The sequence below is a fragment of the Heterodontus francisci genome, unplaced genomic scaffold (assembly GCF_036365525.1).
Source record: "Heterodontus francisci isolate sHetFra1 unplaced genomic scaffold, sHetFra1.hap1 HAP1_SCAFFOLD_1802, whole genome shotgun sequence".
NCBI lineage: Eukaryota > Metazoa > Chordata > Chondrichthyes > Heterodontiformes > Heterodontidae > Heterodontus > Heterodontus francisci.
Window position 1 is genome coordinate 1 of NW_027140361.1, and position 13,514 is coordinate 13,514.

Consider the following 13,514-nt stretch of genomic DNA (forward strand, 5'->3'; position numbering starts at 1 on the left):
TAGGAATCGCCTTATTCAGACGTCCAGGTCGGAAGTGCTCAGAGAAATGAACGAAGAGGACATTAATTTCAAAATATTCTGAGAGATCCAACGCTTTACAACTGGGAGATTTTGCAATCAAAGAGGACTGTATAACGTATAAGTGTAGTGTGATGTTTTCAAGTGTTTGAAATAATACCTTTCTTTGTAATTTGGGGTATCAGCTACTTACCAAATACTATTTAGTTAATGGGAATTTCTTTAATTTTAGTTATGGTAAGTCTTAAACGTGAAATCTTGTCGCGTAATTCTTTAAATTGGTCTGGTGATTCAAATCTCATATTTTTCACATTAATGATCTGAGGTCGTAACAAAAGCACTGTGAAATCATTTTCTACCTTGGCTGGTTAGATCACTTAATTGGAATTCCCTTTCTAGGAAAAGCCAGTTGCACATAGTTGTGCAGCTATAATAATTGGGAACGAATTTTGATAATAGTTGGCAAACCAAGGGACAGACCTGATGTGTGATGGAGTTCATCTTCACCTCGCCGGGTTTTTATTTTCCACCGTGCACAATGACACTCAACCATGCCAATACTACATTTTCAGCCTCAGTCAACTCTGATATAGGTGAGCTGTTCCCCTCATGCAAGTCGTAATGGCCACAGCATCAATGTACGCAACAGTGAAATCCCCAGTCAGAATGGTCTCTACAATTTTTTGGAATTTTGCAGACATTTTTATTCTGAAAATAGGACTGTAAACTTGAGTGGCCCAGATGGTGTAACAAATGCAAAGCTCCCACCAGGTCCTTTGTACTAAGTAAGCAAGCATTGAGTACTTTATTATTAGGCTAGTGAGAAAAATAATGGCAGTAAATCTGTATCATGAATGTTACAATCCCTTACCCAAAAAAGCCTGGTCTGATATACTTACAATATTTGAGGCTATAGTATTCCTGTTGTTTCTGAGTGTTCTGGTTCGCTCTAGATCAGTGGTACGATTCTCACTTCCCTCTTTCTTCACTCCAGGCATACTGTACTTCTCTGGATTTTAGCAAAAATATACCTTTCAGGACAAAAGGAAAACTGAACATACGACACAGCAAAGTATATCCAATGGGAAATGGAACCCTTGTTATTTTGAACATCCAACATTATCAATTATCTCGAGATCATAAAATATGACTTAGGAGCAGGAATAGGCCACTCGGCCCCTTGAGCCTGCTCCGCCATTCAACAAGATCATGGCTGACGTGATTGTAACCACAACTCCACATTCCCGCCTACCCCCGATAACCTTTCACCCCCTTGCTTATCAAGAATCTATCTATCTCAAGTGTACCTTTGACTGCAAGTTCTACTGCCCTACAGTTGTACCTCATTTCCAAATTCAAAAGAGCACCCTCAAGAATGCCACTGATTTTCTGTCCCGCGGCCACAATTTTATATAAATTTTTTTTAAATTGAAGCTTTTTGAGAGATTTCAGATTTATGGTCATGTTCTGAACATGGAGAGATGAGATAGGCCCAACCAGGTTGAGACCTCCACAGACACATTTCATTCCATTAGACTGGGCCACTTAATTGGAATTCCCTTTCTAGGAAAAGCCAGTTGATCACATAGTTGTGCAGCTATAATTGGGAATAAATTTATGGTAAAAGCTGGCAAACCAAGGGACAGACTTGATGTATGATGGAGTCCATCTTAACCAGGCTGTGTTTTTATTTTCCATTGTGCACAGTGACACTCAACCATGTCTTTCATACATTTTCAGCCTCAATTCCTTGGAATGAAAAAAATACCAATTTACTGCCCCACCTAGGACTATAGAAAAATTACGGCACAGAAGGAGGCCATTCAGCCCAACAGGTCTGCGGCGGGCGAAAAAACTAGCCACCCAATCTAATCCCACCTTCCAGCACCTAGTCTGTAGCCTTGCAGGTTACAGCACTTCAGTTGCATGCCCAGGTACCTTTTAAATGAGCAGAAATAAATAGTTCCCTTTTGGAATTTAAGTTGGTTTATAGCCAAACTGAAGCTGCATCAAACCTCTGTGTCCTATTTGTCAAGCTCAACTTCTGACTTCCACATCCTCTCCGTCAGTAAGACTGTCTACTTCCACCTCTGTAACATCACCCATCTCCACCCTTGCTTCAACCCATTTGCTGAAACCCTCATCCAGGCCTTTAGAATAGTAGCGTCTGGAGGTAACAATATTCTTCTGGCCAGCATCCCACCTACCACCCTCCATAACTGTAAGACTTACCTAAATCTCTGCTGTGGATATCCTAACTCGCACCAAATCCTGTTCACCCATCATCCCTGTGCTTTCTGCCCCACGCTGTCTCCACGTCCAGCAACACCTCAATTTCAAAATTCTCATCTTGGTGTTTTAATCCCTTTATGGCCTTACTCCTCCCTCTTTCCACAACCTCCTCCAGCCCTACAATTCCCCTAGAGATCTCGGCTCTCCTCAATTCTGACCTTTTACACATCCTCAGTTTCCTTCACACAATGTCTTCAGCTGCCTACACAAATTCTGAAATTCCCTCCCTGAATCTCTCCACCTCTACAACTTCAAGTCATTCCTTAAAACTTATCTCTCTGACCCATCATTTATCACCTGTCTTACAATTTCTCTGTAGCTTGGTGCCTAATGTCTAATAATGCTCCTGAGAATCACCTTGAGATATTCTATGTTAAAAGCTGTTACATAAATGCAAGTTCTAGCTGTGTTGTTCAACAGTAAAGCTTGAAAATGCTTGTCTGATTCCAAGCTGTTTCTCAGACAATTGGTCACTGGGTGGCGCAGTGGCTAGCACCGCAGCCTCACAGCTCCAGCGACCCGGGTTCAATTCTGGGTACTGCCTGTGTGGAGTTTGCAAGTTCTCCCTGTGTCTGCGTGGGTTTTCTCCGGGTGCTCCGGTTTCCTCCCACAAGCCAAAAGACTTGCAGGTTGGTAGGTAACTTGGCCATTATAAATTGTCACTAGTATAGGTAGGTGGTAGGGAAATATAGGGACAGGTGGGGATGTTTGGTAGGAATATGGGATTAGTGTAGGATTAGTATAAATGGGTGGTTGATGTTCGGCACAGACTCGGTGGGCCGAAGGGCCTGTTTCAGTGCTGTATCTCTAATCTAAAAAAATAACTGAACTGGACCAGCCACATAAACACTGACTACAAGAGCAGGCCAGAGGCTGGGAATTCTGCAGCAAGTAACTCACCACCTGTCTCCACAGTGCCTGTCCACCATCTACAAGGCACAAGTTAGGAGTGTGATGGAATACTCTCCACTTGCCTGGATGGGTGCCGCTCTAACAACACTCAAGAAGCTCAACACCATCCAGGACAAAGCAGCCTGCTTGACTGGCACCCAATCCATTAACTTCAACATTCACTCCCTCCACCAATGATGCACAGCGGCAGCAGTGTGTACCATCTATAAGCTGCACTACAGCAACTCACCAAGGCTCCTTCGACAGCACCTTCCAAACCTACAACCTCTACTACCTAGAAGGACTTGCATGTGAACACCAGCATCTGCAGGTTCTCTCATCTATTAGGAGTGTGAATGCCAAATCAAATTGCCAGAGGATGGCATGCAAAAGATTTGCTTTTTTTTTAAATATATAAACCAAAATCTTTTAATCAGGACTGCTTTTAATGACAACTCCAAACATGAATTTAGTTAAAGTGTAAGCAATACAGAATGAATGGTTAGTTTTTAAAAAACAGAAAAAAAATGTTCCAGCTCACTGTCCCACCAAGCACCCAAAGGAGGAATTATGTAGGCACTACAAGGGTTCAGTAAATTACACAATGGATATTGTAAACTATGAAGGACACAGTCCCTGGAATCTCTTTGCTTACCAGAGTACTCCTATCATACAATAACAGCAACAAATTAACACAATCCTATAATTTGATAGAACAAATGAAGGCTGTACCCAATCATTAGCTGGTCAAGCTTTCAAACCTAGCTGCCAACACGGAAGATAAAACTCTGAAATTCTGAGAAATCTGGCTACAATAAAAGACGCGCAATATTGCGTCTTCCAGTATAAAACTAAATTCATGTTTTGAGTTGTCATGAAAAACAGTCCTGACTAAAAGATTTTGGTTTATATAAAAAAAATCAAATATATTGCATGCCATCCTCTGGCAATTTGATTTGGCATTCACACTCCTAACAGATGATTGGAATACTTTCTTGTTTGAAGTATTTTTAAGTTTATAATTAGTGACCAATTGTCTGAGAAACAGCTTGGAATCAGACAAGCATTTTCAAGCTTTACTGTTCAACAACACAACTAGAACTTGCATTTATGTAACAGCTTTTAACATAGAATATCTCAAGGTGATTCCCAGGAGCATTATTAGACACCAAGCTGGAGAGAGAGATAATAAGAGTTTTTGCTAAACAGCAGATTCTAACCAGCTCTTAGCAATGTCTTCCTTATATGAACAGTGCTTGAAATGTCTTCAGTAGAAAAGGAACATTATTACAGGTAGCAATAGATTATTTTTATTCATACCACTTTCGCATTTCATCGATCCACTCCTTGTTTTTGGTCGCAAGTCATGAGCATGAATCTCAATGATTTCACTGGTCTCTGTCTTTACACATCCCACCTATGAATTAATTCAGTAATTCAGATCTCATGTTCAGTCTCAATGAAAACATTAGGATGGACAATAAAAATCAGAAACTTCTGATTTTCATTCAATAGTTTTGAAACAGCTAGAGTTAAAGAAAGCTTAGCATATTTTTTACATGGAAACCTGAATACAATTCTCAGATTACGGCAGGTTGATCGACTAATTTCCAGTTCAGTCTATTATGTTTAATCTTAAAATGACAGACAGCTCCAATTTCAGGAACTTTTGAATAGGCTAAGTATTGGAGAATTTTCCTGTAGTCTTCAGTTCTGGTAAGAAGGCATGGACTAAGCCACAGTTAAGAGTCAAGAAATGTGTGTAGCTTTGTGCACACCATTATAGGAAGTATATTTTATAGCTTCATTAGGAAGATGCCAGGGATGGGAAACTATGGCTATGAGGAGACACTCGAGATACTGAACTATTTCTAATAAAGCAGAGGAGATTTAATGCAGGGTCTTCATAATGGAATAGGTGATTGGACAGACAGTGACAAAGGGTCATCACTTTAAAAAAGTCACCAAAAATAAAAGATTACAAGAAAATATTACAATTTACACATGCTCACACACACACACACAGCACCTTTTAAAGGAAACATGGAAAAATATTTGAAGCTGAGGAAGACGCATAGCTATGGGAAATGTGAAAAGAGCAAAGAGATTCGTTTTGAATAGGTCTAAATACCATATCTCAGTGACGACCAGAAATTGACTTGAGTGCAGTCTGGGCCAGACAAGTGTAAAGCCAACAACTTTACAGGGCCCATAAACTGGAATCAAAGTGGGGTAGCAAGAGAAGGGAACAAACAGGGCTGGTGGCCAGAGCTGGTAAGATAATGTGTGATTGAAATAAAGTTAGTAAAGCTTCATAGAGTCTGTCTAGGTTGAATTACAGGTCTGCTACCATATTCAAAGTATCTTTCAAAGCACTGAATTATGGGATAGCATGAAGGTGAGATATAGAGGCATGAAAAGGTTTGCAGTAAGAGTTAGCAATTACAAGGAACTTCAACTATCCTAAAGTAGATTGGGATAACAGAAGTCTGTCATGAATTGGAGATCGGTTTCCAGAATGTATCCAGAATTCTTTTTACTTCTATAGTAAAGAAACATATAACATAACGAAACAGGCTTGGATTCTATAGTTAATGAGGTTAAAAACAAAAATGACTTTTAAGGGGTATTGTAATAAATTTAAGGGATACATTAAATATGGCAGCCTGTCATGCTACAGCAGCTGATGATGGAGGAAAGTGACAAACACCAAGTGGCACCCCCATGAATTGCCTTGGACATCAACATTCCCAGAAACACTAGCTGGCGGGCCGCGATTCCAAACTACATCTCAGTCCCAGCTAGAATTGGACCAAAGGTTTTTGCAGAACCATTTAGAGCCCTAGCTCTCAGATCCCCAAGGACTGGAAAGATGGCAGCTGTACTGACAGTGGAGCCAGTCAGAGTGGCAGCCCGCTCCAGTCTCTTGTAGGTCATCATCCAATGCAGTGTCTGAACTCAAACAGGCAGGGTTTTCATTTTCTACTGGCCAGCGAAGCCATAAGAAACCTCAAAATGACCTGAATCCAATAGGGAGCTGAGCAAAAGCTGGGAACCAACACTGCCAAGCCAGTCTGCAGCCTCAGTCTGTTTTATATGAGCACAGGTGGGCCTGAGGTGGACTTTTTTTTTTAAATTAAAAATATTTAGACGTGGCAAAGGTGCAGGACAACCCCATCACTGCTTTTCAACCATTTTCAGTTTAAGATCACCTTCGAGTTCATACAAGATCCGTCTAAGGACTTGGAATGGAATGCGAGTTCAGCCGTAAGTCAACAACATGGTCAAGTTTTGAACTTCGCGCTAGTGGGGCCTGCTCGCTGATGCAAATTCTTTGTGGATGCAGTTGAAGTAGCTGTAGTTTTAATAATCTGCATTTACTGATGTCAAGAACTTATCAAGGTTGGGCATTATGTAAAAATGAATACAACAATCTAACTCTGTGAAAATCCTCCTGCGAAACCAGATTTTCTAAGCTCCAGCAAAACATGTGGCATCAAATCCAGGAGTTACAGGTTTCCATATCAACTGGGATAATAATTTTTTTTTTTTAAAAAAGACAAATCCAAAAATGCAATTCATTATTTTGATTGCTGCCTTCAACTTCAAAGGGCTTCAAAGTGACACTGGGGAAGAATGGAAAAAAATAAAGCTAAAAGCATTATATCTAAATGTACAAAATACAAATAGATGAATAACAGTAGAAGAAATTAATGAGTTTGATCTAGTAGCCATACAGAAAAGTGGTTGCAGGGTGACTAGGGTTGGGTACTAAATATTCCTGGATATTTGGCCTTTCCAGGCAAAACAGAAAAGGAGGAGTAGCTGCAGAGTTAGCCGATGCACTGCTTTTGCTCTTCCAGAATTCTCAGTTTTAGAATAACTCCCCATTGTGACTCCACTGTTCAAGAAAGGATGGAGAGAAAGAAAATAGGGAACTATAGGCCAATTAGCGTGACATCAACAATAGTTAAAATACTAGAATCTATTATTCAGGATGTGGTAACAGAGCACTTACAGAATTATATGATTAGGCATAGGCAGGATGGATTTATGAAAGACAAATAATGTTTGACAGATGTTAAAAATTTGAGCTTTTAACTAGCAGAGTAGATAAGGGAAAAACCAGTGGATGTGTTTTTGAATTTTCAAAAAGCATTCAATAAGGTACCACACAAGATCAAGGCTCACAGAATTGCAGGTAATATTAGCATGGATTGAGGATTGATTAGCAGACAGAAAACAGACAGCAGGAATAAACAGGTTATATTTGAGGTAGCAGCCTGTAAGCAATCGGCTACCTCAAATATCAGAGTTTGGTGTCAATAATTTATAATCTATATCAATGATTTATTTGAGGGATTGAGTGTAATGTATGCAAATTTGATGATAAAGTGAGAAAGTAAAAAAAAAAGAGGAAAAAAAAGACTTGTATATACCTGATGTCCCAAAGCACTTTACAGCCAATGAAATAATTTTGACATGCAGTCACTATTTAATGCAGGAAATGCAAAGTACTTCTAATTTCACTCCTGAAATGCCTGGCTCTAATTTTTTAAGACTACACCCCCGAGTCCTAGACTCCCAACAAGCAAAATAGTTGCTTTCTATCGACCCTATCTGTCCCCCTTAATATCAAGATCTTTGATCAAATAATCTCAACCTTGTAAATTCCAGGAACTATACCCTGGTTTGTGTAATCTCTCCTCACAATTTAACCCCTGGAATCCAGATATCATTCTGGGAAACCTACACTGTGCTCCCTCCAAGACCAATACATCTTTCCCTAGGTGTGGTGCCTAGTGCTGCTCACAGTACTCCAAGGTGTAGTCTAGCCAGGGCTTTGTATAGCTAAAACATGACTTCTACCACCTTGTATTCTAGTTCTCTAGATATAATCCCATTGGTCTTTTTGATTATGTTCTGCACCTGTTCATGACATTTTAATGAGCTAGGTACCTGAATCTGCAAGTCTCTTTGGACCTCCAGCTTTTCGTATTTGGAAAGTACCCTGTTCTACCATTTTTCATTCCAAAGTCATGACCTCACATTTTCCTACATCAAACTCCATTTGCCATAGTTTTTCCCATTCACTTAATCTGTCAATACCTCTCGTTACGACCGAAGCAGGAGGAGTGCACTGTTTAGTCTAGTTCCACTTCTCCACAGGTCACAATATATATTTAAATTTTTTCCTACTTACCGATACGGTCAATCATAGAGACTATTTTTTGTCCCAGAATAAAACACACCAACCAGGTTGGTTTAACAAAATTATCAGTTTATTATTTTAAAAAGTCTTAACCAGTAATGATGTAAAGCATAAACACACAAACTGAAATATTAAAAGTTCCCTTTTTACATTAGCCCTTCGCACTCACACATACACCAGTTAATCGCAAAAATAAAAGGGAATTTTGCTTTAGAGCTGTTACAAAAAAGAAAAAAAAACACACTTCGGCTGAATACTTGCTCATTCTTGAAAAAATAAAAAAGATATGGAAAGATGCCTTTGTTTTGGTTTGACATCCCAAATGCGTGTAGAAGACTGTCACTGGGATCTTCCTAGAACAGTTCTTTCCAGGCGATGCTGAAGATCCGTTTGGGTAAGCTTTCCCAGAAATGCAGCAACAGAGGTTTCAGATGGGCCTTACAGCAGAACTGCAGCAACAGGGGTTTCAGTTCCCACACATTCGATACGCAGGGTTCTTCAAATACAGGAGAAAAGAGAGGCTGACACACTGGATATGCAGGGTTTCTTTCCAAGAGGCAAAAAACTGTCTTGTTTAACAATTCAAAGTAAAACCAAAAACATTCCAGAAGTCAAGCCTCCTGATCTCATTAAATCCTGACCTGTCACATCTCTGAAAACATCTTCTCCAAGTCAAAACAAGAAGTTCCCTGCTGGTATTTTATCTGAAAACAGGTGCCTTCCCGTAAGGGCTTGTTTACAAGCCAAGTCCAGGAAGCCTACTGGTGACCCCTTTAAAAATAAACAAACAAAGTTCAGCATCTCTTCAAGCTTCCAGCCGAATCAATATCCATAATTCAGCTATAAGTCCTTAAAACATCTTACAAAAATAGAAGCACTCTCATAACACTCTGTAATTTTATACTTCCATCTACACTGCTTACAATGCCATCTTTGTGCATTCGGCAAATTTGGGCATGTGGCCTTCTATCCCTTCATCTAATTGTTAATGAATATGGTGAATAGTTGAGGCCCCAGTACAAAACTTTGAAATGAGACCACTAGTCACATTCTGCCAATTGGAGTACCTGCCCATTATCCCTCGGTGTCCTACCATTTAGCCAATAATTTGCCTTCACTTCCATGAGCTACAACTTTAGCCAACAGTCACTTATGAGGGACTTTATCAAAAGCCTTCTGGAAGTCAATATAAATAACATCCACAGACATTCCACTGACCATTGTCTTCGACACCTCTTCAAAAGATTCATCAAATCCATGCTGGCTGCTTAGCTGAAACTTTTCAAGGTGATCAGACACCTTATCCTTAATTACAGACTCTAGTAATTTCCAGACAACAGATGTTAGGTTAACTGCTCTATAATTCCCTGGCTTTCCCCCATCATCTTTATTAAAAAAATGGAGTGGCATGCGCAATTTTCCAATTCAAAGGAATGCTCCTGGAACCAAGAGAACTTTAGATGATTATAGTTAGGGCATCAGCAATGCTCTCGTGTGCTTTCTTTAAAACCATAGGATGGAAACCATCTGGTCGTGCAGATGTGTCACTTTAGTGCGTCATTATTATTCTACTTATGTTAATTTGCTTAAGTTCATAACTGATTCAATATTAGATTCCTTAGGATCTCCGGCATGCTGACCTCTTCTACTGTAAATACTGATGCAAAATGTTTAGCATGTCTGCCATTTATTTACATTGACATCATCAGTTTTTAAGGGGCCCACATTGCTTCTGAACATCCTCTTTCTCCCAATAAAATTGCAAAAGTTGTGTTAATTCTGAAACCCCTTTCAAGTTTCTTTTCGTAGTTCTTACCATCTGTTTTGTCACCATTTAGTGTTCGTACAATAGAATCATGGAATGGTTACAGCACGTAAAGAGACAATTTCGCCTGTCAAGTCCATGTTGGCTCGCTGCAACATCAACTCAGCTAGGCCCACTCCTTGTCCTTTCCCTGTAGTGCTGCAAATTTTCTCCCTTCAGGTGCTTATCCAATTCCTCTTTGAAAACCACGATTGAATCTGCTTCCATCACATTCACAGACAGTGTATTCCAGATTGTAACCACTTGCTGCGTAAAAAAGTTATTCCCCATGTCACCATTGGTTCATTAGCCAATCACCTTAAATCGGTGTCCTCTGGTTCTCAACCCTTCAGACAATGAGAACAAGTTTGCCCTTTCTACTCTGTCTATACCCCTCACAGTTTTGAACACCTATCAAATCCCCTCTCAACCTTCTCTGCTCTAAGGAAAACCACCCCAGCTTCTCCAATCGATCCAGGAACTGGTCTTTCATCCCTGGAATGTTTCTTATAAATCTTTTCTGCACCCTCTCCAAAGCCTTCACCTCGTGCCTAAAAGTACAGTGCTCAGAATTAGACACAATATGCCAGTTGAGACCGAACTAGGGTTTTATAACAATTCATCACAACTTGTTACTTTTGTACTCTATGATTCTGTTTATAAAGTTTAGGATCCCCTATGCCTTTTTACTACTTCCCTTGTATCTTTCTCAGTTGCCAGAATCTGTGCTATAGTATTCATTTTTGTATGCTGTTTCTTCTAGTTTTTATGTTGTCTCTTACTAGTTTAATTCCCCATTGCTGTTTCTTAGAGCTCTTGCCCCTCAAGAGTAGAAACTGGTTCCATATTGTTATGAAAGTGCTTCCATTATTTTTAATATTTTTATTTATTTTTTTGAGAACTTGTGTCAAAACTGAAAAGATTCCATGGATTGTTTTTTTAAAGTTCACTGACAGGACAAGATGTCGTTTGAAAGCTGCCTGTGCTAGAGGTCACTTGTGATTTGGGCTCAAAATAGAAAAACCCTTGGTGACCTGAAAAAAATGGTTACAGAAAAGCCACAGGACCAGGTTTACGGAGGTCAGAAGGTCAACTCGCTGTTTGGGGTTTGAATATTGTTTTCAGTTTTTAGTTGTGTAGTGAACTGTTTTCCTGCTAAGAAAATAAACCACCCACCTCACCTCCTTCTCTACCTTTTTGAAGAAATCCTGCCAAGATCCAGTGTGGGGAAAAAAATCCCTGGTGCCGTATAGCTCATGAGGAGCTAGAAAAAGTCCTGCTATTCAAGTGTGTTCTGGTGGAAAAACCTTGATGCCACATTTCTCCTAGAAAGCCTACTAGGATAATTCTCGACATCTCAAGAACGGACTGCTTCCGAAACAGTCCTAGTGACGCATCTCTGTATCCACAGCTGCCAGACCAAAAAAGGGACAACTGACTTCCTTCCATATCTTCTTTAGTCAAGAATTAGCAAGTATTTGGCCAAAGTAGTTTTTTTTGTAACAGACCTCTGCAAATTGAACTTCTGTATTTTTTCCAGTGTGTGTGAGAGAGAGAGAGAGAGACAGACACAGTGTGTAGTTGGGGAATTTTTTAAAAAGGAAACTTTCATATTTTAAATCGGTGTGTTAATGCTTTGCTTTGTTACTGGTTAAGTCTTGTTTTATAATTAGCAAGAACAAAATCAGTTTAAGAAACCTAGTTGCTGTGTTTTGTTCTGAGATAAAAAAAAAAGAATACATGATTGGCTGTAAATTTTTAAATAGACCTGTGGAGAAGTGGAACTAGAAAAGAGTGCACTCCTCAGCCTCGGTCATAACATATAATTGGGGGTTCATCATCCAGGATATCCAAAGCTGATGACGTGCAATTGTAAGTAGGCTAATTGAGAGGAGGAAAAGAAAAAAAAAGTTTCTTGTGCATTAAAGTTTATACTACCGGAATGTGTCAGTAGCTACGACCTTTCTGGGTAAGGAGGATATATCCCCAAGTGATTTGAGAAACGTAAAGGCTAGGCTAAAGGATTTGGCAGAATTGCTGGTGTTAGAGTTAAAACCAGGAGCTAAGAAAGCAGTAATAGCATTTGCAATTAGAAGGCGGCAGCAAACCACATGGTTGTACAGTTGAATTAGCTAAAATACAGTTGCATATCAGGCAGCTTGAACTTGACAAAGAAAAAGAAAAAGCAACAGCATTGGAAAAACTTAAGTTTGAATTTCAAAGAGAAAGTGAGAGAAGGAAGGGAATTTGAATTTAAAAAGATGGAACTAAGACGAAGGGGTGGTCTTCACTCCAGTGAAAATTTTGGTGGGGCAAGATTTTTTTTTAGGGAACATGGATGAATCTTCTGTGTTAGATTATGTATCCGCGTTCCGGGAACAGCTCACGAGAGCCTACAAAGTGGCTCAGGAACACCTTAAAGCTTCCCAAATAACTATGAAGAAAAGGGCAGATAAGCATGCCAGGACCCAAACATTTCAACCAGGCATGAGATGTTAGTATTACTGCCTTTACAGGGTGAACTGTTGAAAGCACGGTTCAGTGGTCCATTTAAAGTGGTCAAGGGAATTAGTGAAGTAAACTATTTGATTGACACCCCAGATGGCCGGAAAAATGAATCAGCGGTGTCATATCATGTTAAACCCACATCATCGCCGGGAGGAGGATAAGCAAGCACAGATATGTCAGGTAATAGGGACAGTGAAGGATGAAAGGGATGGTGAGGATGAGGCAGAAGGAAGCCTAGACAATTTTCAAACTTAACCTCCTACAATCTGGTTAGCTAATACTGAATTGTTAGGGAGATTGGACACTATGCTTTCACATTTAGATGCAGAACAAAAACCTAACAAGGCTACTCACAGCATTTAAAAGAGTCTGTAGGGATAAGCCAGGATGTACATCCTTAGCCACACATGTGGATGTAGGGGAATCCTTTCCTATAAAACAGCATTCTTATCATTCAAGTCCAGAGAAACAGGCCCAGGTAAAAGCAGAAATCCAATACATACCGGGAAACCAACTAATAGAAACCAGTCAAAGCAGCTAGAGCTCACTAGTGGTATTAGTGCCTAAACCTGACCGTTCAACTAACTTTGCATAGACTACAGAAAAGTTAATGCAGTTACAAAGGCAGACTTCAATCCAATACCTTGCTTAGAAGACTGTATTGACAGAGTGGGCAGTGATATGCTTCTTACAAAAATAGGATTTATTAAAGGGATACTGACAAGTTCATTTAACACCCCGAGCAAAAGAAATACTGGCCTTTGTCACACCAAACTGTCTTTTCCAATG

General features: G+C 39.8%; 1 protein-coding gene across 1 annotated transcript in view; it reads right to left on the bottom strand.

Annotated features, from left to right (window-relative positions):
* Positions 1 to 860: 860 nt before the first annotated feature.
* LOC137359345 (lysine-specific demethylase 5B-like) overlaps positions 861 to 13,514 on the bottom strand; it is a gene marked incomplete at its 5' end in the record, with an annotated part of 44,824 nt that continues 32,170 nt past the window's right edge. The window contains 2 exons of the mRNA XM_068025365.1: positions 861 to 1,027; positions 4,522 to 4,618. Of these exons, the coding sequence (XP_067881466.1) occupies positions 876 to 1,027; positions 4,522 to 4,618 (249 nt within the window). The remainder of the gene's footprint in view (positions 1,028 to 4,521; positions 4,619 to 13,514) is intronic.